General features: G+C 34.7%; 2 protein-coding genes across 2 annotated transcripts; both read left to right on the top strand.

Moving 5' to 3' along the window:
• Positions 1-4392: 4392 nt before the first annotated feature.
• LOC149408832 (periodic tryptophan protein 2 homolog) lies at positions 4393-7336 on the top strand. The gene is made up of 5 exons (XM_089650394.1): positions 4393-4482; positions 4594-4737; positions 5832-6084; positions 6767-6986; positions 7165-7336. The coding sequence occupies exons 1-5, from the start codon at positions 4477-4479 to the stop codon at positions 7334-7336; spliced, it is 795 nt and encodes a 264-aa protein (XP_089506520.1). The 5' UTR covers positions 4393-4476.
• A 2283-nt stretch (positions 7337-9619) lies between these two features.
• On the top strand, positions 9620-11660 carry LOC149408831 (MORN repeat-containing protein 4 homolog). The gene is made up of 3 exons (XM_089650395.1): positions 9620-9813; positions 10975-11084; positions 11506-11660. The coding sequence occupies exons 1-3, from the start codon at positions 9620-9622 to the stop codon at positions 11658-11660; spliced, it is 459 nt and encodes a 152-aa protein (XP_089506521.1).
• Positions 11661-25399: the final 13739 nt, after the last annotated feature.

Genomic DNA, 25399 nt, shown 5'->3' with positions numbered 1-25399 from the left:
TATTATTTTGATGGACGCTAATTTCAGACTTGGGTTCGAACTTTTGAAGCAGTTTTCTCAGGGTCTATGGACCAAATTGGCTGAAATTTAGGAAAAGTGATAAGAAGCATGGTACAAATCGAAATCATTCACAAAATCTCCATAAAGTTGTATTTTTAGAAAAATTATGATTTTTACTGACGCTAATTTCAAACTTGGGTTCGAACTTTAGAAGCAGTTTTCCCAGGTTCTATGTGACCAAACTGGCTGAAATTTCGAAATAGTCATAAGAATCGCTAACCAAATTGAATTCAGTCACAAAATCTCCATAAAATTTTATTTTAAGAAAAATTATTATTTTGATGGACGCTAATTTCAGACTTGGGTTCGAACTTTTGAAGCAGTTTTGTCAGGTTCTATGGACCAAATTGGCTGAAATTTAGGAAAAGTTATTAGAAGCATGGTACAAATCGAAATCAGTCATAAAATCTCCATAAAAATGTATTTTTAGAAAAATTATGATTTTTAGTGACGCAAATTTCAGACTTGGGTTCGAACTTTGCAAGCAGTTTTCTCAGGTTTTAAGGGACCAAACGGGCTGAAATATTGGAATAGTGATAAGAATCGTTATCCAAATCGAACTCAGTCAAAAATTCTCATAAAGTTGTCTTTTTAGAAAAACCATCCTTTTTATGGAGCCTTATTTCAGCCTTGGGTTCGAACTTTGTAAGCAGTTTTCTCAGGTTGTATGGGACTAAATTGGCTGAAATTAAGGAAAAGCGATAAGAAGCATGGTACAAATCGAAATCAGTTACAAATCTCCATAAAGTTGTATTTTTAGAAAAATTATGATTTTTATGGACGCTAATTTCAGACTTGGGTTCGAAATTTAGAAGCAGTTTTCTCAGGTTCTATGCGACCAAACTGGCTGAAATAATGGAATAGTGATAAGAATCGTTAACCAAATCGAACTCAGTCACAAAATCTTCATAAAGTTTAATTTTAAGAAAAACCATCTTTTTTATGGAGCCTAATTTCAGCCTTGGGTTCAAACTTGGGAAGCAGTTTTCTCAGGTTCTATGGGACCAAACTGGCTGAAATTTTCTATTATTGATAAGAATCGCTAACCAAATTGAATTCAGTCACAAAATCTCCATAAAATTTTATTTTAAGAAAAATTATTATTTTGATGGACGCTAATTTCAGACTTGGGTTCGAACTTTTGAAGCAGTTTTGTCAGGTTCTATGGACCAAATTGGCTGAAATTTAGGAAAAAGGATAAGAAGCATGGTACAAATCGAAATCATTCACAAAATCTCCATAAAGTTGTATTTTTAGAAAAATTATGATTTTCAGTGACGCAAATTTCAGACTTGGGTTCGAACTTTGCAAGCAGTTTTCTCAGGTTTTAAGGGACCAAACGGGCTGAAATATTGGAATAGTGATAAGAATCGTTATCCAAATCGAACTCAGTCACAAAATCTTCATAAAGTTAACTTTTTAGAAAAACCATCTTTTTTATGGAGCCTAATTCCAGCCTTGGGTTCCAACTTTGTAAGCAGTTTTCTCAGGTTCTATGGGACCAAATTGGCTGAAATTAAGGAAAAGTTATTAGAAGCATGGTACAAATCGAAATCAGTCATAAAATCTCCATAAAAATGTATTTTTAGAAAAATTATGATTTTTAGTGACGCAAATTTCAGACTTGGGTTCGAACTTTGCAAGCAGTTTTCTCAGGTTTTAAGGGACCAAACGGGCTGAAATATTGGAATAGTGATAAGAATCGTTAACCAAATCGAACTCAGTCACAAAATCTTCGAACTTGGGAAGCAGTTTTCTCAGGTTCTATGGGACCAAACTGGCTGAAATTTTCTAATATTGATAAGAATCGCTAACCAAATTGAATTCAGTCACAAAATCTCCATAAAGTTGTATTTTTAGAAAATTTTTAATTTTTTTGGACGCTAATTTCAGACTTGGGTTCGAACTTTGGAAGCAGTTTTCTCAGGTTCTATGGGACCAAATTGGCTGAAATTTAGGAAAAGTGATAAGAAGCATGGTACAAATCGAAATCAGTCACAAAATCTCCATAAAATTGTATTTTTAGAAAAATCATGATTTTTACTGACTCTAATTTCAGACTTGGGTTCGAACTTTAGAAGCAGTTTTCTCAGGTTCTATGCGACCAAAATGGCTGAATTTTTTGAATAGTGATAAGAATCGATATCCAAATCGAACTCAGTTACAAAATCTCCATAAAGTTGTATTTTTAGAAAAATCATGATTTTTATGGACGCTAATTTCAGACTTGGGTTCGAACTTTAGAAGCAGTTTTTTCAGGTTCTATGGGACCAAACTGGCTGAAATATTGGAATAGTGATAAGAATCGTTATCCAAATCGAACTCAGTCACAAAATCTCCATAAAGTTGTATTTTTAGAAAAACCATCTTTTTTATGGAGGCTAATTGGAGACTTTCCATTTTAGCAGTGAGTATTAATTAAAACCGCACATAAGGTTCCCATGGAAGAAGTGCTCACTTCTAAAAGATTTAAGGCGGGTTGTTTCAGAGAAATTCAAATGTAACTTTGTCATCAAATGCCATTTTGTTTTTTTGACAGTTGAAAGATCATGTCCAAATGGACAAAGTTAAATTGAATCAATTGCCAAATGGACAAAGTTCAATTGTATCAATGTCCAAATGGACAAAGTTCAATTGCATCAATGTCCAAATGGACAAAGTTCCAATGAATGAATGTCCAAATGGACAAAATTCAATTGAATCAATGTCCAAATGGACAAAGTTCAATTGTATCAATGTCCAAATCGACAAAGTTCCAATGAATGAAGGTCTAAATAGACAAAGTTCAATTGTATCAATGTCCAAATGGACAAAGTAAAATTGTATCAATGTCCGAATGGACAATGTTCCAATGAATCAATGTCCAAATGGACAAAGTTCAATTGTATCAATGTCCAAATGGACAAAGTTCCAATGAATGAATATCCAAATGGACAAAATTCAATTGTATCAATGTCCAAATGGACAAAGTTCAATTGTATCAATGTCCAAATCGACAAAATTCCAATGAATAAAGGTCTAAATAGACAAAGTTCAATTGTATCAATGTCCAAATGGACAAAGTTAAATTGTATCAAAATGGACAATGTTCCAATGAATCAATGTCCAAATGGAATCAATGTCCAAATGGACAAAGTTCCAATGAATGAATGTCCAAATGGACAAAGTTCAATTGTATCAATGTCCAAATGGACAAAGTTCAATTGTATCATTGTCCAAATGGACAAAGTTCCAATGAATGAAGGTCTAAATGGACAAAGTTCAATTGTATCAATGTCCAAATGGACAAAATTCAATTGTATCAATATGTCCATTTGGACATTGATACAATTGAACTTTGTCCATTTGGACATTGATACAATTGAACTTTGTCCGTTTGGACATTGATTTAATTGAACTTTGTCCATTTAGACCTTCATTCATTGGAACTTTGTCCATTTGGACATTGAAACAATTGAACTTTGTCCATTTGGACATTGATACAATTGAACTTTGTCCATTTAGACCTTCATTCATTGGAACTTTGTCCATTTGGACATTAATACAATTGAACTTTGTCCATTTGGACATTGATACAATTGAACTTTGTCGATTTGGACATTGATACAATTGAATTTTGTCCATTTGGACATTCATTCATTGGAACTTTGTCTTTGGACATTGATACAATTGAATTTTGTCCAAAATTTGACATTGATACAATTGAAATTTGCTCATTTGGACATTGAAACAATTGAACTTTGTCCATTTGGACATTGATGCAATTGAACTTTGTCCATTTAGACCTTCATTAATTGGAACTTTGTCCATTTGGACATTGATACAATTGAACTTTGTCCATTTGGACATTGATACAATTGAACTTTGTCCATTTGGACATTGATACAATTGAACTTTGTCCATTTGGACATTGATACAATTGAACTTTGTCCATTTGGACATTGATACAATTGAACTTTGTCCATTTGGACATTGATACAATTAAACTTTGTCGATTTGGACACTGATACAATTGAACTTTGTCCATTTGGACATTCATCCATTGGAACTTTGTCCATTTGGACATTGATACAAATGAACTTTGTCCATTTGGACATTGATACAATTGAAATTTGTCCATTTGGACATTGATACAATTGAACTTTGTCCATTTGGACATTGATACAATTGAACTTTGTCCATTTGGACATTCATCCATTGGAACTTTGTCCATTTGGACATTGATACAATTGAACTTTGTCCATTTGGACATTGATACAATTGAATTTTGTCCATTTGGACACATCTCTATGTTATTCGGCTGACGGGAAATGTGTTTTAGCCGGAGGACAATCCAAGAATATCTGCATTTACAGTATTAACGAATCAGTACTTTTAAAGAAATTCCAAATCACATTAAACAAATCATTAGATGCAATGGGCGTAAGTATACAGTTTATTTTTACAAATTCCGTAAATTCACATTAACATAACATGTTATAACCTACATCCATGTAATGTTTTTATTTAGAAATTAATATTGAATATTTTCAGGATTTTGTGAGTCGGCGCAACCTGACGGAATTTGGAAATCTGATGCTTGTGGAGAAAAGGAGTGAATTAGAAGGAGGCGATGTTAAACTAAGGTTACCAGGGGTGAAGCAAGGCGACATGGCCGATAGAAACTTTAAACCAGAGGTTTGTTAAATAATATTATAGAATCAATCAGGCTCTTTTAGATGCCATTTTCTTTTTTGTTACATTAGCTCCACATAGGAGGCCCTGAGGAAAATAATTATCCTCGGGGCCTATGTCATCTTTAGGATGCTGTGTGGAGGGTATTTTTAGTAAAAGAAGGAGAAGGAGTGTGTCCAGGAGTGACAGACATATGAATTTGTGGTTATCGTGGTGTATAAATGAAAGATCTCTCCAACTCAGGTATAGTGTTTATTTATAAGTTGAAAGCTGATTTACACTCACAATATTTCACGTTTATTTATGCACAAATACTATGGAATGTTCGCGAAACTAGGTCGTAGTACTCGTAGGTAGCAGCTGTTGACGATAGTAAATACTGAATACTAATAATTATGCTCGCTGCGTCGGGCTTATTTATATTGTTCGGCTGGTGGCAACAGCAGGTAGTTAAATGGCAACTAAATCGAGGCCACTCGCTCGGTCTGGCCCTTTCCCGAAGTTTCGGCGGCGTGGCAATTATGCCTAGGCGGCAGACTTGAACCTTCTGGCGAGTTCTCATAATGTGAAAGACCGACTTGCGATATTATTGTCGTCGTTAGACAAGTAGGTGCTTGTAGTACGTAGGTTGCTCTGTTTTGATTTCGACTGCGAGTACGTACCTAAGTAGCAAGTACGTACCTAAGTAGCGTCGAGCTGCTTATTATTAATGAATTAATCTGGATTCTTCTGCTACAAATTCATGAATGCGTTGTTCCGAAAAAGCCCTGTTGGAGTGGTCAAAAGTTCTCCCTCAACCAGTCTCCTGATCTGGCCCACCATGCGTTTGGTGGACAGACGCGTCGCTCGCCAAGATCCGGATAAACCTCATCCCATGAACCCGGCAAGCCCTGTTAAGTCACCAAACGAACTGCTTGAGGTGACCTATGACAGATGTGTCGGTTATCCAATAAATGGTTCCGGAGCGGCGGTACCCATACCCGCCTCCCTAATTGAAATCCCTGCTTATTTCTTAGTTCTGTTCTGCACGATATCAGCCTTATAAATTTAATTTTATAGCAATGTAAATTATACTATTTTTAATTTAATCCTTTCAGGTGCGAGTATTCTGTGTACAATTCTCTCCCACTGGTCAGAGCTTCTCAGTGGCTACAACAGAAGGATTGATGCAGTATTCCCTGAACACAGGTGGAGTGTTCCAGCCGTTTGAACTTCAGCTCAATGCCACTCCTCAGATGGTGAAGGAGGCCCTCAATAAGCAGGAGTGGACGGAGGCCTTGATGGCCGCTCTGCAGCTGAATGAGATGAAAATCATTCAGGAGGCTGTTGAACGAGTATCTATCAGTGATAGTAAGTTTGCACAAACAGTTAATACTTTTGTATACCTATGGCTGCAAACCATCCCAAAATAAATCGAATCATTACAATAAATCAGTAACAATAGTAGAATTACATAGTGCTGTCGCTGTCACTTCCGTCTACTCTTATGTCGAGTCTAACTCGACATTTTAAAATATTTAAAAATGTTTAAATCTGATTTATTATATCCGAATTCTTTGTAACACAATCTAAAAACGTCAAATTCTTCATTAATTATTAATTATGAATTGGTGGCAGATAAATCAATAGTAATTAAGGACAAGCAAAGGGTTACATAAATAAAATTACACTGTTTCACATTACTTAGTATTTTCCATGCTCTGGAACAGATCTTTCCTGTTTGTTTCTTAAAAACCATCTATAAATGGAATATCACTAAATTATTATACAGGGTGTCCAGGGGTAAAGTGCGCTGACTTCGGTAGGTGATTATTTTACATGATGGTACAAGTAAAATGTATAAATAAGTTTTTTTAAATTCCAACTTTTTTTCCCATAATATTTTTCTGTAGAAGATTATTTATTTTCCCATATAAACAATTCAACTTTTCCCGCAGACACCTTGTTGTAACATCGAACTTGCAACCGATTTAGTTTTTAATACAAATAAATTAATTATTGTTTATTTATTAGTTTTTTTAATTTATTTCAGTCCAGCTTACTATTGCAAGTCTTCCCGATGAATACTTGCACCGGCTTCTCAAAGCGATTTCCACTTTGTTTGAGGACAGCCGCCACATAGAGTTATACCTGCATTGGATCAGCTATGCGACAACAATACACAATTCTCGTCTGCAGGGAATGTTCGCTATGCCCACACTTCTGGCTTTAGAAAAAACACTTTCTAGAAAATATCAACAGCTGTCTGAAATGTGAGTTCTTCCCGCACAATTAAACAGATAATATTTTGTTATTACTTGCTGACTCGATGATTGAATGCTTGTCTGTCGAATGGAGGCATCAAATGTTCATTTTTCTGAAATTGTGAAACTGGTGAAATTGACATTTGAACCCCAGATCTTAATTACAAATTTGTCTTTTTTTTTACAGCTGCGATTTTAACAAGTATACAATGCAATACATTCAGGATCTCGGGAAACGCAATCGACAGAATGAAGAACAAATGGAAGTAGATGAGCACCATTCGGGAAGTGAATCTAGTGGAAGAGGAACTGCTGATTCGGAGAGTGAAGAAGATGATGTTGATGAAGAATCTACTTGAATAGGCTACTTGCATCTTAATTAAAAAAATATATGAAAAGGCATTATGTATTGTGTAAAAAACTAAACATAAATTATATATTTTTTTACTTCTCAATCTCTATCTAGTATTTTTATTAATTTTATTAACCTGTTGTGTTTTTATTTTAAATTTTTTTACCATAATTATATCCAGGTACAACCTGGGTGAGCTTTATTGAAGGGAATTTGCTCCTCTGAGAATATTCTTAAATATAAAATACTAGGTGTGATATCTTAGATAGTAGTTTAAGAGGTTACTTATAGATGGCATTGGTAACAATAAGGCCATTCATACAAGGAGATACTTACAAGCGACTCGAGTTTGTCGTGTAGCATACATGCTGCTCGTGAGTGTCCTTCATACTATTTTGCTAGTGTTCGCACACAATGTTACGCATTGACTATTGGTTTGACGTCACTTGCACGCTGCTGATAGTACTGGTAGCACACTACACGTCTTGCATTCGCATCTACTACTCGTTTGTCAGAGATGATGTTCGAACACGATTTGAATGTTAAATTCATTCTGGAGGTAGGAAAATATCCATGTTTATATAACTATAATTTACCAGAATACATGTTGTGGATTGAGGTTCGAAAGAAAAGTCAATTTGACATCATTCTCATGTAGTTCCTTGGTGGCGACAAATGTCCTCCAATTAACATTTATTTCGTTGTTTGGATGAACCTTAAATCATCTTTATATCGTTTTTTATGCTTGTAAATATGTATGAAGACGAACAATATTATTGTCTTCGTCGCTAGAGTCCCTTGACATTGTATTAATTCCATGACTGCACTTAAAGAATGATCAAGTTCAGTATAATTCAGGCAGTGCCGTGTAAAGAAACCAGCTTTAAAGAGTAGCATATATTGGTAGGTTGCGTAACAGTCTTGTAAAAATCTTTGCGTACGAAGAACCAAAAGCTGTCTATAATGCAGGGATTGAGAGGTAAATACCATTGGAAATTATTAGATGTTGATTATTTAAAAAAATTTGCGAGACAACCCATAGATAACACTAAAAACGAATTGTTTCACAGAATTGGAAAATTCATCAAATTTCAATGTTAAAATACAAGTCATGGGGCGGTTGTTACGCCGTTTTTTATTTATTTTTATTTCAAAGAAAATTTGCATTGGATGATACATTTTGAATATTATTTCAACCGCCATGTGATGGATGCCTCTGTTATGGCGAGTGAATTTTACAGATTGAAGATTTTAATATTATTCATAATTATAGTGAGTTATACAATTCCGATTCAGTTAATATTTTATGTGATAAATAATTAATTAAACATTGACAAAATTGACTTCGATAAAAACAGAACGTAAATAGGAAACTTATAAATTTGATGAATTTTTCAAATTCTGTGAAACAACCCATCCTTGTCTAATACATAACTAATGATATCCACATAAAAAGCAATATTCTAGATAGTTATATGAATGTTTCCAATTAGTAGCATTATTTAAAGTAGGGTGATGAAGTTTACATGGGCTAAGTCTGTGTACTTAATTCGATTACAAGGCTGTCCGCTGGGAAACCTTAGAAAAACACTTCAATGTTTGTATCGATGAATATCCACTGTCATTTGTGCAGCTAACCTACAAACATCCAAAATGGTTGAAGGTATGGAAAATTTTCATTAACTTTCTTTGCAAATATTTAAAATTGAATAGTTATAAGCATTCAGATGGTGAAATAAAATACATTCTGAAGATTTTTTCATAAATTTATTGTGGTGTGTGTTGTTACATTAATTTACTTTATTAAAAAGATAAAAATCAGACGGTACTAGGTAGTAGCTCATATTAACTAATAATCTTCAATTGATTGTTAGTGTAAACTTCTGATTAGTGAAGACGTTCACTTCATACTTACATTTATCTAACGGCTTCCGTGGCCGAGTGGTTACAATCCTCGGCTACGAATTCGGAGGTCGCAAGTAAATTTTCTTTGATTACTTTTTTTCATTTTACAATTTATCAATTAAAAATAATATATTTTTACTATATTTAAAATATGTAAAACCACCGTTCAGAATTAAAATGTTGCTTCAAATAGCTTTGTTTGGTGACCAGGTCTGAATAGCCAGGTAGGTACTTCCCAACCTTCTTCTTCCCCATCACCTTCCCTTCCCCACTACCTTCCACCTCACAAAATACGCCAATTGCATATGCCGTAGTCTCACTGGCTCCAAACGGTTGAGATAGTTGAATAGTGACGTGTTTATGTATATAAATCTGTTTGGCAGTGATGGATCCAGGAGTGGCAAAGACAGGGGCCTATAAATACGAGGATACGACTCGCTATATCGGGGAATGGAACTCCCGAGGACAGAAGCACGGGATGGGACACCTGGTGTTGCCAGACGGTACTAGGTACGACGGAGCCTTTACTAATGGACTGTCTTCCGGCTTGGGTGTTATGACATTCCCCGATGGTGCCAAGTAAGTTTTAAAGTTTCTCGTACTAATAAACTGCCCTTAAACTTGCGTAGATTTCACATTTGTTTTTCATACAATAATTATTCGTTATTGATGACTTGTTAACAGATCACAACTGCTTTTGTTATCAGATTGTTTTACTGTGTGTGCATATTTTCGTTATGTCAATGTTTCTGTTTCATATTATGATTCTTAAACCTTAGTATTAAGGTATGTCAAAAAGCAGGAACCTGCCAGTGGTAGTTTAAAGGAGTTGACTGTAAATAAATTTCGTGTTATCGAGATGGGAAGTTTAGGTTAATAAATCCACCTACCCGAAGTTGGATCTGGTGATGCTAGTCCGCGTCCCACACTTTTTTTTGGTTTATGTGCTCGTTGTACGGAACGGCTATGGGAACTTTTACTTCTGTCATACTAACGAAGTGTGTTGAACAGCCAACAGCACTTGTAACTTTAAAAAAGAACTACGGTCCAAGTGAATATTTTTCACATCAACGTAAAACGGGGTTTAGAAATTAGTGCCACTTTCTAAAAGGAAATAATCCTACATCATATTCTAACTACCTCATTGTTTTATATTAGCGTGTAGAATGGCCATTGCATGGAAGTTTTTTTTTGATGTAGGTACATAATGAATTTATCAATGAAGCAATTTTAAGATGTTTAACTTCTCAAGCGCCAAAAGTACCCATTGGATAAAAAAATTGTATCCCTTGAGCGCTGGCGTATCCATATGGATTAGTTGACAGGAGCTCGGCATTCCGAAGTTCAATATAAATTAATTAAATTGAGTGGAAGAAACACACAGCATTAGCAAAAAAAAAAAAATTATGATAATTTTCCTGTAAATGTCAATTATCAAATTCTGGAGTCAAGCATAACCTCACACTGAATGTTCTAAAATTTTTTCCAAATCGGTGTTACTCAGTGTTGCCACAGTAACGTAAAATTTTAATGCCATTTTATTAAAATTCTAGACTTTCTTGGAAGACTTTATGTTGGAAAACGACTCAAGGACTTTATTTAGTCCTGGTGCGGTCACGTATTGTTGTTCCAAATAAAGGCAAACAGTCAGTGACAATAGAGTTTGAGGGGAAATGTGACACTATTAATAATTGGCCCAACCACCAGCTGATTGTAATCATGTTGTGTTTGTTTGATTAGATTTGAAGGCGAGTTCATGCAGGGGTGGTTCCACGGCCACGGGGTGTTTTGGAGAGCAGATGGAATGAAGTACGAAGGGGAATTCAGAGGAGGGAGGATTTGGGGTCTTGGTAATATTGTCTTTCTTATTTTAAATCTGATAGTTAATCCTTGAAAATTAATCCACATTTAAATCTGACATTGATGTCCAAATTGATAATAATTTACTTATCTATAAAGGATATTATAATCTATCTGTCTGAAATTTGCATAGTGTTTTTGCTGTGATAATTTCTAAGGTTCATTAGGAACTTTCAGCCCGCAAGATCATTCAATCCCAATATAAGCTGTGTAGCTGAGAAATAACCGTTTAAATAAAAAATAAGATGAGACATTATATTTTATATTATTATTCAATATTTTTTCACTGTGCAGTAAGAAAGTATTATGAAAAAGTAGGTTTTAAAACTCCGGCAAAGCCAGGTATCAAATTATTGTTATAAAAATGATTGTTAAGGTCTAAATTAACACATTAAATCTTTTGGATTGCAGGCATAGTCACATTCAGTGACGGAAGCAATGGATTCCCTAGAAACGAAGGTTTCTTCCAAGACTGTCGACTCATGAGAAAGAAACGATGTGCAGAAATAATTCAGCGTGCACAGAAAGTAGCATACATGGCCAGAGCGCAATGCCAACCTATTTAACAAACAAACATCGTATTATTTATATCTGGGATTCGTAAATCATTCCTAACTTATATAAGGTAGTTATAAATTGTTCGTCTGTTCACAAAAAGTATACCCAATTTAAGATACAAAACAAAAATATTAATTAACTATTGTATTGTTAACGAACTTATACCATGGTCTGTTACATTAAAATTTCGTAATAGTATCACCAGGCTTACCTTGCCAGGGCTCCTACCACATAGCAACTTGACGGACGTAAATATCTCGCTAACGAGGATAAAGAGAATCCGACGTACCGGCCCATAATACAGAAAAAAATGGCGAATATTATAGACCTGATGGCCCGGAACAAAGGTATTTTTTGCAATTGTCAAGGGCGTATAGCTGTAGCATTCACGTGGGAGGGTTGTTGGATTAATTTTTGTTGTGTTTTTCAGGAATGTAATCTACGAGCACTATTTTTTTTGCCTCTATATTATTTACTATACTTACTTGGTAATAGTATAACTAGGCTAATGACTTCTACGGGAGAGCACCTCGACGGGCAATATGAATCTTAGCTAGCCAGAGCAACTGACATACCGGCCCATAATAAACGCAAAAACAAGCAGAATATTTTCAGTTGCATAATATGTGATTGTTATACTAAAATCAGAAACAGTACTTGTTTTGAATGTCAGTATTTTATTTAGAAGTATTTTCAAAACATTTCTCTGGAATCGAATGTACCTAAAGCGAGAATGTTTTTTCAATATTTCTGACAGTTTACATATTTATTTATTTTCGAGTTAGCTTTATTTTTTATTTTTCACATCTTCGTGTGTGCTTTTATAAACATATACACAGCATTTTATAAACAATTTATAAACATATACACAGGTAGATTGTTTGGCAAACATAATCTTTCTTTAAATATTTCAATAAAGTGACAAAAAAGAAACATTAATAATTAATGTTTTATTCCACAGCAAATTCCGGCCTAAAGAAATATGTTTTTGAATATTCTTATTTCATTACTTATAATTGCAGCACTTTTCAAAATTATTCAAAAGGTTATAGAATTTAATAAAAATAAAAATAAAAAAACTGAAATATTGAGAAAGAATGCATCAAAAATGATCAGAACCATTGGTGTAAGTAAATCGTTTTGTAACAAGTTTATCGATTTATTTATACATGTTATCGTTTTAATTTTTTGTTACTACTATTGTTTTCAGCTATCTTTCCACAACCATGATCAAAAAGAACACTGTTTATACCACATTGGAACATGTCCAGAGACAATTAATTTTAAAATCGGAGGCAGCACGCCATTCCTGGTAAAAAAATAATATTTATTTTACAAAATTTAATAATATTTAGATATGTTGTGTTACTCATTTGCCACATCCTAGGACTAATTGATTATTATTTTGTTTTATTTGTTTACTGACATGTTATTTTTCAGAAAGCATGCGCCTCCGGGTGCAAAGAAATAGTGCTGTTAATGCTTAAAAAAGGTAAAGGAATAAAAATTTCTTATCTGGTATTTAAAAATATTTCCCTTGTGAAAATATTTTGCAGAGTTTCACAATAAGTTCTAATAGGTACGTAAATGTTGTGCTTAGATGCAGGCAATGTTTATCACTTAAATATTTTTAGGTGCGGATATAAATACCACGACATCGAGAGGAGACACGCCATTATATCTTGCTGCGTGTGCCGTGATGACCAAAAATTTGATCGATTTTTCCATTTTGGATTTTCTGGTTGTAGCCGGTTAGTACTTATATTTACTTAACGTTAATTATAATTTACCGACTTGCAAACTTATCTGAGGGCATTTTAGGTCCACGGTGTAAGCTCAAGGTTCGAAAGAATATTAAACAAGGTTCGCTCATACATGGTGTAGATCGCTGATTGGTTAGAAAGTCGTAGCTTGAAGTCCGCATTTTACCGGGAGATTTGAATTGACTGCTGTATGACTTATTTATGTATTTACTAACTTACGGGAAGTTAATTGCAAGGAGAAATGTTACAATACAGCATAGGGCACCAAAACACTTATAATAATTAAAGAGAATGTCAAGTGAAGGTTTTGATGGATATGAGTCAATCATACTGTTAATAATTTACAAAATGCAGATGAGATCAAAGTCCGTCCTAAGTTTTTTCTGAAGAAGAAATAATTAATTTTACTACAAGTTCATCGTAAGAGTAATCGCCTCCTTCTAGGCCTAATTTCCATGCAATTCCCGTTAAGAAGCTATGCGGATTGTAATGATTTAGCAAACTATTTCAATATTTACCAAACTATAATGATCTGGATATGAGACAGGGAAAGTAATTTTATTCGTACGAAGAGTCTCAAAAGATGGTAGATAGAAAACGAATTTTATAAAATATATTATGATAAAACTATACTAACAGACCGAGCGATTAGTCATAATAGACCCGATATATTAAAATAGAAAATAAAACATTTTTTAACTTATTTCCACTTGTTTATTTTACCAGTACCGGTTTCATCCTATTATGGACATCTTCAGGCTGGCAATTGAAATTCTTTTGTTACAGAATTTATACAAAATTAGGTACACAATGTCAAGGTAGGTACATATGATTGGGTTATTAAATTACAATGGTTCTTTAAGGTTAATATGTCATAAATAAGAAATAATAATATAACAATGGTCACTTTCAAAAATAATAAAAAATGCTATAATTAATAATAAGTTTTCAAATGAAGCTCATACAATAAAATCAATTAAAAATAAAATTAAAGACAATAATTTAATTATCTCAAAAGCTGATAAAGGGAATAGCACAGTAATTCTACCAAAAAATATTTATATTGAAAAAGTGCAAAATGTACTAAACTCTAGTGATGTAATTTTATTGAATAAAGATCCAACCCCAAAATTTACCGCAGAAATAAATTCAATTCTTAGTACATGCAAAACACTTGTTAAAGATAAATTCCAAAAATCCTACCTCACTGTCATGAACCCCCAATGTCCACGATTGTATGGACAACCTAAAGTTCACAAATTAGATATACCAGTGAGACCCGTCGTAGCTTATAACTCAGCACCAGCCTACAAACTAGCAAAATACGCCAATAGAATCATTAAAAATACTTTAAATTTCAAACCAAAATATGGTATTAAAAATTGTTTACAACTAATACACCTGATAAAAGATATAAATATACCAAACAACGCCTCTCTAGTGTCATTTGACGTTGTTAGTCTATTCACAAGTGTACCTACAGATGAATTAAAAATAATAATCAATAACTACATGGAGAAATCCAACATAAATATTATAAAAAAGAGAGAAATTAATCAAATAATAAATGTGTGCATAAAACAAAACTTTTTTAGATTTGATAATAAATTCTATTTACAATCGAAAGGGTTGGCAATGGGTAGCCCAATCTCTCCAATTTTAGCAGAGATCATGATGGACCACTTAGAAGAGACCATTGAGAGGTTAGTGTCCTTTAAGAATGTTGTTTTCTATCGGAGATACGTGGATGACATTTTGATCGTATGGACTGGTACACAGAGGCAGCTGGATATCTTCATCAAGGAGATAAATCAAATCAATAGGTCGATTCAATTCACTATGGAGATAGGAGGAGATAGAATCAACTTTTTAGATGTAGGAATTAGGATTGTTAATAACAAGTTGGAATTTTCAATATACAGGAAGCCTACATATAGTGATAATATCATCCACAGCTCTTCGAGACATCACATCTCACACAAAATGTCGATATTCCATTGTCTAATCCATAGACTGTTACATGTACCATTGAATGATATAGATTACAATAATGAATTGAATGTTATCAAAGCTATTGCGGTGAATAATGGTTACGATAGCGGAATAATAGATAATTTAATAAAAAAGAAAAATAAAAAACTCACTATAACTTCAATTACATATGGCCTTACACCAGAAAATGAAATTGAAACAAAACAATGGTGTAAAATACCATACCTTGGGAAAGTATCAAATAAAGTTTCGAAATTGATAGACAGTGACAAGAAGTGTAAGACATCTTTTTGTAGCGTGAATTCTTTGGGTAAGATATTAATAAACAATAAGGATAAGAGAGATAAATTGGAGAACTCTGGAATTTACCAAGTGAATTGCTCGAATTGCCCTGCATGTTACGTGGGACAGACAGGAAGAGCAGTATCGACCCGTATAAAGGAGCATTTCGCATGTTGGGTAAATCGAAAGGGAGATTTATCGAACGTAGCCTTGCATTTGCTAGAGAACCAACATACTTTTGACAAGGATAGAGATGTCAAGGTTCTTCACGTTTGTGAAAAGGGACAGAAATTAGACAGATTAGAATTACTAGAAATTAATCGCCTAACGAAGAAAATTGATCGTAAATATGTCATGAATAAACAGTTGGAACATGGTGCTCAGTCACCATTAATATATCCATTGTAATTAATTTTAATAATGTTACCTTAGACTCTGAGGTAACATTTTATTCTAAGTAATTTGCGATGTATGTATTGATGATTATTGAACATTTTGATATTCATGACTTATTTACCTTAAATAACAGTTGTGTAATTTAATTATGTAATCTTCTGATCCTTTGTTACAAACGTTAAGAGTTTTGACATCTCTATCTTGATAGAAATAATTTTTGTTTTCTGGTAAATGCAAAATTATGTTCAATAGATCATAATCCCCCCCCCCCACTTTTTGATTTGCTCAACTAAGGAGGTGTTCTTTTGTACAGTTTGATTCTTCTCTTCCGGATTGTCCTGCATGGTATGCAGGAAAATTCATTATTTTATTTACTAAATTATCGATTATTCTGCTATAGTGACCATTGTTATATTATTATTTCTTAAAATTAAACAGTAACTTTGTGTTTACAAAGTTACTGTTTAATTTTAAATTATAATGTCACATCACAAAGTAACAGCTTCATATGAAGAAATATTATTTCTTATTTATGACATATTAACCTTAAAGAACCATTGTAATTTAATAACCCAATCATATGTACCTACCTTGACATTGTGTACCTAATTTTGTATAAATTCTGTAACAAAAGAATTTCAATTGCCAGCCTGAAGATGTCCATAATAGGATGAAACCGGTAGTGGTAAAATAAACAAGTGGAAATAAGTTAAAAAATGTTTTATTTTCTATTTTAATAATATATAATTCCACCAAGTATAACAGTATAATAAATAAAGTCATAAAAGACCCGATATAGTTTTACATGACAAAATTAAAAAAATAACTTATATCATTGATGTCGCTATACCAAATTCCTGTAATATTCAAAAATCTGTTAGCGAAAAATTAAGAAAATACACAGATTTAGGAAATGAAATAAAAAGAATTTGGCATTCTCAGACTATAAAAATATTACCATTCGTTATTTCGGCTACTGGCATTATACCTAGCTCTCTAATTAAAAATTTAGGCGTATTAGATCTTTCAAAAAATTATATATAAAGATGCAAAAGTCGGTCATTTTGAATACATGTAGGATAACAAAAGATTTTTTAAATATTTATGTTGAGGGATCAGTAGGATTTATAGGCCCTGTTAGAATTTCTACCGAGCCGAACCCTCTGATATGAAAATATCTGGAGTCGGTGAATTATTTTCCCATTTGATCTCTTGTGAGTTGACGTGTTGTTCTTGTATTTATTTTGCTTATATAATGCACTTACATAATGTTGATTGACTAGATCAGGGCTGTCCAAACCACGGCCCGCGGGCCGCGGTTTAGATTATTGCGGCCCATTGAACCTTTTTTTAACCGACTTCAAAAAAAAGTCCGGTTCGGTTACACCGACTACAAAGAGGTCTGTAGGTGTACCCACTGCATATAATAATACTTTATTAACTTCACTTGTATGTATGTTTGTTTGCTTGCTTGCTTGCTTGTTTGCTTGCTTGTATGTAACTCTCCTGCTGCCTTCCTCGGCCCTAGTGGTAGCCGTTTCTCAGGCTCCCTCTCCGGAATAAAAGTTACCTGTTAGAACCATAGTCGGTAATAAAGAAACTACCATTAAATAAATATAGTTTAAAGAAACTAAAAAAACACGCTTTTGTAGCATACGAAACTAAAAAGTGAAAAATAAATATAGTTTAAAAAAACTAAAAAACACGCTTTTAAATAATATCGAACTAAAAACTTCAAAATTATTTTTAAAATAAGCTTAAAGCAATAATGAATGAAAAATGATAGTATTATTGTGAAAAAGCGTCGGGCGCACGATATACGAAAAATATGGCACAAAGCGCCCACGCTTTTTAACAATAATACTATCATTTTTCATTCATTATTGCTTTAAGCTTATTTTAAAAATTATTTTGAAGTTTTTAGTTCGATATTATTTAAAAGCGTGTTTTTTAGTTTTTTTAAACTATATTTATTTTAATTAATAATTGCTTTAACTTAGTCCTTTATTTATTTCGGTAATTTTTGGATAGGGCCTGACATGCTTATTACGAATATTTTTTAGAAAAAAACTTTATATTCGCCTTAATTACTATAAAAGAACACTTTTTGCATTTCGGGCGGCGGAAAATTATGAATTTAAATTTTCAATTGCGTTAACCAAAATTCACTTCGCGAATCGATGCAGCGGCAATCAGCTGCCATTAGGTACGTCACTGTTATGTTGGTATCCCTGATACATTGATTTGTATCACAAACCATGTTACACAAACCTAGCGTAGCCGGTAAACTAGTTGAAAACTGGGATGTTTTTCTTGCCTTGACGCGAGCAGGCGTTATTAAGGGGCACTTTCCTTTGTATCACAAACCATATTGAAGATAGCAACGGTCGTATTTAGCTCTTGAATGCATCAGTGATACCAACATAACAGTGCGTTCCTAATGGCGTCGCGTTGTCGCCACATCGATTCGCGAAGTGAATTTTGGTTTTATGCAATTGAAAATCAAAATGCATAATTTTCCGCCGCCCGAAATGCAAAAAGTGTTCTTTTATAGTAATTAAGGCGAATATAAAGTTTTTTTCTAAAAATTATTCGTAATAAGCGTGTCAGGCCCTATCCAAAATTTACCTTTATTTCTTGTCACATTTTGTATGAAAGCAATTATTATTCAGATTTTAGTTCATTATCTTCTTTGTTCGAAGTTTTAAATACATTAATGAGCAAACTATTTTTCTCGCGACGAAATTCAAACGTTTTGGGTATGTTCGATCACGTCGCTCACATCACTATTGACTCGAGAATTCGGGGAATTCCCCGAACTCAAAATAGGTACCTACCGCGCATCGTTCATTGGGCATTTGTTTGTCACTTGTCATTCAACGCAATGAAAGTTTTGATTGCGCAAGGTTACTCTCAGGTTATTAAAGACTTTTACATTATTTTAAAGTTTGGTATTACGTTGTTCGCTTTGTGTTTGAGTATATTGAACTTTTCATCATGTCTACAAAGAAGAGGAAGTTAAGTGAAGAAAATCGTACATTCAATGCGAAATGGGAGTTAGACTACTTTATCTCCAACAATAACAATAAAATTCAGTGTTTGATTTGTATGCAAGTTTTATCTGTAAGTAAAGAATATAATGTTAAGCGACACTATACTTCTTTACATGAAGAAAAGTATAAAAAACATGTCGGTGAAGCAAGAAAAGTTATGGTGGCTGAGTACAAAAAAAAACTAATACAGCAAACAAGTATGTTTTCAAAAGTAAGTACTGAGAATGAACAAAGCTTGGCTGCCTCATATGAAGTTTCATTACAATTAGCCAGAGCAAAAAAACCATTTAGTGATGGAGTTTTAATAAAAAAATGCGCAGTTGAAATGGCTAAACGCTTTATGCAGCCGAAATTAGCGGAAAAGTTTGAATCTGTTGCATTATCTCATCAAACGGTGGCGCGACGAATAGAGGACATGGGTAATTATATTACAAAAAAAATATGTGATTACTTTGTAGATTGCGAATACTATTCAATATGTTTGGATGAAAGTACCGACCAGACCGATGTCAGTCAATTAATAATCTTTATACGTTGCATTTCCAAAGATTTTACAATCACGGAAGAAATGCTGGATTTAATACCATTTCATGGAACAACTAAAGGCAGTGATATATTTGAAGCGGTTAACAAAACTATAGTAGAATATGGAGGATTTCGTAAGTGTTCTTGTATTGTGACCGATGGGGCAAAAGCTATGACCGGGACAGTGACAGGATTCGCGGGACTTCTAACACAAAATGGCATTGATTGCCCGTTGTTGCATTGTATTATACATCAGGAAGCCTTGTGTGGAAAATCTTTGCGTCAAATGAATGCTATGAAAGTTGTTATAAGGATAACCAATTTGATTAGAGGTGGAAACAGGGCATTGACACATAGAAAATTTAGAGACTTTTTAAGTGAAATCGATGCAAACTATGGAGATTTACTATTGCATTCGGAAATCAGATGGCTAAGTGCTGGCCAGTGCTTGCAACGCTTTTTCGCCTTAAGAAAAGAAATACCTTTATTTCTAAAAAATGAGATATCATCTGACACTTCTGAACTACAAGATAAAATGCAAGATCCTCAGTTTCTGGCTGATCTTGCGTTTTTAACTGATATGACGCAACACTTGAATGAATTTAATTTAAAATTGCAAGGTAAAAACCTCAATATAGCCAACATGTACGGAAATGTGAATGGATTCAGAAGTAAACTGAAATTGTTCAAAACGTCTCTACAACAGCCGGCCAACTACCGCCCCATAGCGATCACATCAGTTCTGTCCAAAGTGATGGAACGTGTGATCAACGACAAACTGCTCACATACCTCGAGAAGAACAAAATTATCAACGACCGTCAATACGGATTCCGGCGGAACCGCTCGTGCGGTGATCTTCTCGCGTATGTGACGCATGTTTGGGGGCGGTGCCTGGAACGTCACGGTGAGACCCAAACGGTCGCACTAGACATATCCAAGGCCTTTGACCGGGTCTGGCACCGAGGACTTGTCAACAAATTGCATTCTTACGGACTTCCCGCATCCCTGTGTACGTGGATTGCTGACTTTTTAAGGGATAGGTCGATTCAGGCGGTTGCTGACGGTTTCACCTCTTCCTCGCACTCCATAAATGCTGGCGTCCCACAGGGATCGGTTCTGTCTCCGACTTTGTTTTTGTTGCACATCAATGACCTTTTGACATGTGCACCGATTCATTGTTACGCGGATGACAGTACAGTTCATGATAGCTTTTTGTTTGACAAGCCCCCAAAGGGCACACAAACTCCAACGGCTCGGAGGGCTTTGAAGCAGAGAATGGACGGTTATCTCGAGAGTATTTCCTCCTGGGGTAAAAATAATCTCGTCGAATTTAATGTTTCAAAGACCCAATCCTGTCTGATTACGTCTAAAAGGGATCCAAATGATAATCTAGTCTCCTTCAACGGAAGCAATCTTCCGAACAGGCCTTCCATTGATATGCTTGGTGTAACTATAAGTGACCAGCTCAGGTACGGGGGCTCCATCGAAGCCAGAGTAAAGTTGGCCTCTCAGAAGCTGGGCGTACTGTACAGGGCCCGCAGATACTTTAATAGTACACAACTGCTCACCCTGTACAAATCGCAAGTGCGCCCTACTGTCGAATTTGGCAGCCATCTCTGGTCTGGAGCCCCAAAATACCTGAAAAAAACCCTTGACTCTGTGCAGAAACGGGCGGTCCGTTTGATAGATTCCCCAATCTTAACAAACGGACTCTTTAGAGCACAGGCGTCAGGTAGGTATGCTGTCCTTGTTCTATCGGTATTACAATGGAAGATGCTCTGAGGAACTAGCGTCATTGATCCCTTCGGCACCGGTGCGTAGCCGGGATACACGCCAAACGCGCGCCCAACATTTGTACACAGTTGACACTTGTCACATGAGAACGGGTCGCTTCTACGATTCGTTCTTAAGTTCAACAGCTCGGCTGTGGAACGAACTGCCGGCCTCTGTGTTTCCTCCCTCCTACAACATGGGACTCTTCAAGACCCATGTTCACTCCTTCCTCTCCACAAAAAGACCCTCCACACAGCATCCCCAAAGATGACATAGGCCCTGAGGGAAATTATTTTCTTCAGGGCCTCCTGTGTGGAGTAAATATAAAAAAAAAAAAAAAAAAAAAAAAAAAAAAATGATTTTTCTTTTTTTTCAAGTTGTAAAGAACATTATTTAGAGATGAAAAATTTTGAAGAATGTAATTTTTTGGACCACCTCAAATACATGGACGAAATAATCGTCGAATTTGAGCGGCGTTTTGCAGATTTTAAAAAAATTGAGAGTGATATAGCTCTCTTTACTCATCCATTAACGATCGCAGTTGCGAGTGTGAAGATTGATTATCAATTGGAACTGTGTGATCTGCAATCAGACCCCTTTTACAAGGGCAGAACAGAAACAGGAATTGATTTTTTTAAGCTCCTCGCTGAACGTTTCCCGAAACTGACGAATTTCGGGCAAAAAATGGGCTCGATGATGGGCAGTACCTACCTTTGTGAAAGTGCATATTCAACAATGAAGTTTATTAAATCGAAATACAGGTCTTCATTGACAGATACTTCACAACCTGTTGAATGCCCGGAAATTCCAAGCTTTTTTGAAAAAAGCCGCGCGCAAATTACTCTCCTGCCTTTTGGTCAAACATCCGTTTAAAAACAAAGAAATTGTTTATTTTGCGATTGTTTTCTGTTTATCAGATAATGTATCTTATTATTCATATATATTACATGATAATATTGTTACAAGTTTTCCCAGAATAGCTAACTTTAACAAAAAAAAAGTGTAAAAATTTTCCCATTCGGCAAACAAATGTAAAAAAAATATATTCATAAGAAAATTAACTGATTTTTTTATTTCTACACAAACCTGAATAAACCCCTCGTGAAAAAAAATAATCCAAAGGTTTTTTCGAAGAAGTAATGCCATTGACACTTCTTTGAAAATGTAAAATATTTTCATTTATTCAAAAAAAAAATCAAACGTCAAGTGTCCACTTAAAAATTTTTTGTGTCGTATTTTATAAGTATATGATAACAATTCTTCCAGATTTCGGTAGTTTATACAACTGTTGTTACTAATAATATTATTTTGTACAAGAAACCTGTAAATAAATAATGCTAATAATAAAATTATTCATTAGGACGTAAAAATTTTGACATTTCTTACGAAGTAAATTTTCATCACTTTTCTTGGGTGAAATATTATAAAAATTACATCAAAATAATGTAGATAAAACTATCTTTCTGATGATACCTCAAATCTATTATTTCCACAATCAATTTATATAAAAAATAATGAAAGAAGTAAGAGGTTACCTTATAAAAATTCGCGACGTTTCTGCATTGTTGTCAATTCGCCCGCTATAAATGGCCGCCGGCATCCGTGTACAGATGTGTTCGAAAGAACAGGGTGACAAAAAAATCATGACTCGAGGAATAAAAATAAAATTTGCTAATATTTTTTTATTAATATTTATTTATTTATTTAAATACGTTTTTTTTTAAATTCAGATACTGTGTGGTTCAAAATAAATAAGAAAAAAAAATCATCATATTTATTTCAGTTTTAGAACAGGTACATGAAACACGTTTTTTTAATCTTTGGTCGAGAGACTGCGAAAAAAATCATTTTTCACATACATAAATTTATTATTATAATATTCAAATTTTTAGACACTGTTTCTGTCCTCCTCAAAAGTGGAAGATACAATGAATGGAAACGAAAATTCAAACAATGCAAAGATGCACAATGCACTTGTTTCAGTAAACATTTTTATTCAAATAATGCACAAATACACCCATTCAATAAATATTTAAAACCATAAATAACAACAACCAGTACCAAATTACAATCACAGATAACAAAATCCAAGTAACAAATGATAACACACATTCAACAAATAACAACCGCAACCAACATTCAAAGAACAATAACATTATAACAAACAATAACATTATGACAAACAATAACATTATAACAAACAATAACATTATAACAAACAATAACATTATAACAAACAACAACACTAATGCAAGAAATAGCGATACAATTCCTGAACTGTAATTATGGGACTGCCACTATTAGGTATGATGAATTTCCTCTTCATGGCAATTTTTAAAATTTTGTATAAAAAAAAGAATCTAAATGGAAAAAAACGATTTGAAAAAATAAATTATAAATGTTCTAGAGTGTGGTATTGTTTAAAACACCCCCCAATGCAAAGGAAAACATCGCACGCTACGCAAATCGTAGAAACATCCTTGCGTATTTTACGATGTGAACATAGTAAGCACCTTCTGCGAATGCGTCGATTCTTACTGTCCATCTTTGGGGTTTCATCTGGAAAATGGTCAAGAGAACGATTTAATCTAAGAGTGGCTCCGACGATGGAAGCGCTCGGTGCGGGTTTAATCAAAGAGGGATAGTGTCGCTCTACAAGCTCAGATGCCAATTTCATCCTGAATGCGCGGTGCAATATTGGCTTCCCTGGGTCTTCTTGGTGAAGCTGCCTAAATATCACCATGCTATTCAGGATGCTGACATTGAGCAGGCGACGAAATACCTTAATGTACCATTTGTAACCCCGCGTTCTCTCCATGCGGTAAGTGGATAACAGCGAATCTTTGGTATCCACTCCCCCCATGAAGCGATTGTACTGGACCACAGATAGAGGCATTTGGTATTTCTCTAACCCTCTTTTACCCTCAACCGTGTCGCTGTTGTGGTAGGTAGACACCATGGTGACAATTTTAATGTCATTCCAGGCAACGACTGACATGTCACCATAGTGTCTACCAATGATAGTAAGCCGTGGCACACTCTTCTTCATGCTTTTAATGATTTGAGGTACCATCTTTCGGCGGCGATTGAGGGTACCGATAAGATCGGTATTCCTTTGTTTCAGGTACCTAGTCAATGGCATGCTATTATAAAAATTGTCCATGTAGAGGCAGTACCCTTTGTCAAAGAGCCCCTCCATGAGTTTGAGTACAACTTTTGAAGTTTTACCCGAAAACCCAAGATGGTTCTCTTCGACTTCTGTATTCTTCCCCGCATACATAATAAAGCGGTACAAGTACCCTGTTGACGATTCGCACAGCTCATAGGTTTTAATGCCGAACCGAGCCGCCTTAGTGCGAATGCACTGCTTGAAACCTAGGCGACCCTTCCAGAGCAACAGGGACTCGTCTATGCTAATATCTTCGTAGGGAGTATACAGACTGGAAAACTTTTCATTCATTATATCCAATAGTGGTTTAACTTTTGCAAGCTTGTTTTGGTAACCGACTTTAGAAATTGTGTTATTGTCAACAAAGTGTAGGAACCGAATTATCAGAAGAAACCTATTACGCGACATTAGAGTCCTAAATTTAGGCATCTCTAAAATGTCTGTTGTCCAGTATTCTGATAACTGAGCTCTGTAACAAATGGACATGTATATAAGCATCGCGAAGAATACATACAGTTCAGCGACTGTAACATCTTGCCAGTCCTTCAGCCTGGAATAAGTTGTTAAATCCAACAGTCCATCCTCAGTGTTCACCTCGTCCAGTGCGCTCCATGCTTGCCTATTGGTCTCCTCCACGATATAGGACATTGTTTCCAAGTCCCATATTTTGGAGAAGATGTCATATGGAGATGTAGCGACTGTCGGAGGGAACACGTCGGGTGATGGGCCAGGTTGAAGGACGGCAAAATGCTCACGCTGACCCGTGAAGGTGGAGAAATCCTCGGACCAGGTG

This window comes from Hesperophylax consimilis, unplaced genomic scaffold, assembly GCF_061612785.1.
Source record: "Hesperophylax consimilis isolate HC1 unplaced genomic scaffold, BYU_Hcon_1.0 scaffold_53, whole genome shotgun sequence".
In the NCBI taxonomy this organism is placed as follows: Eukaryota; Metazoa; Arthropoda; class Insecta; order Trichoptera; family Limnephilidae; genus Hesperophylax; species Hesperophylax consimilis.
This window is presented reverse-complemented; position numbering and strand designations above follow the sequence as displayed.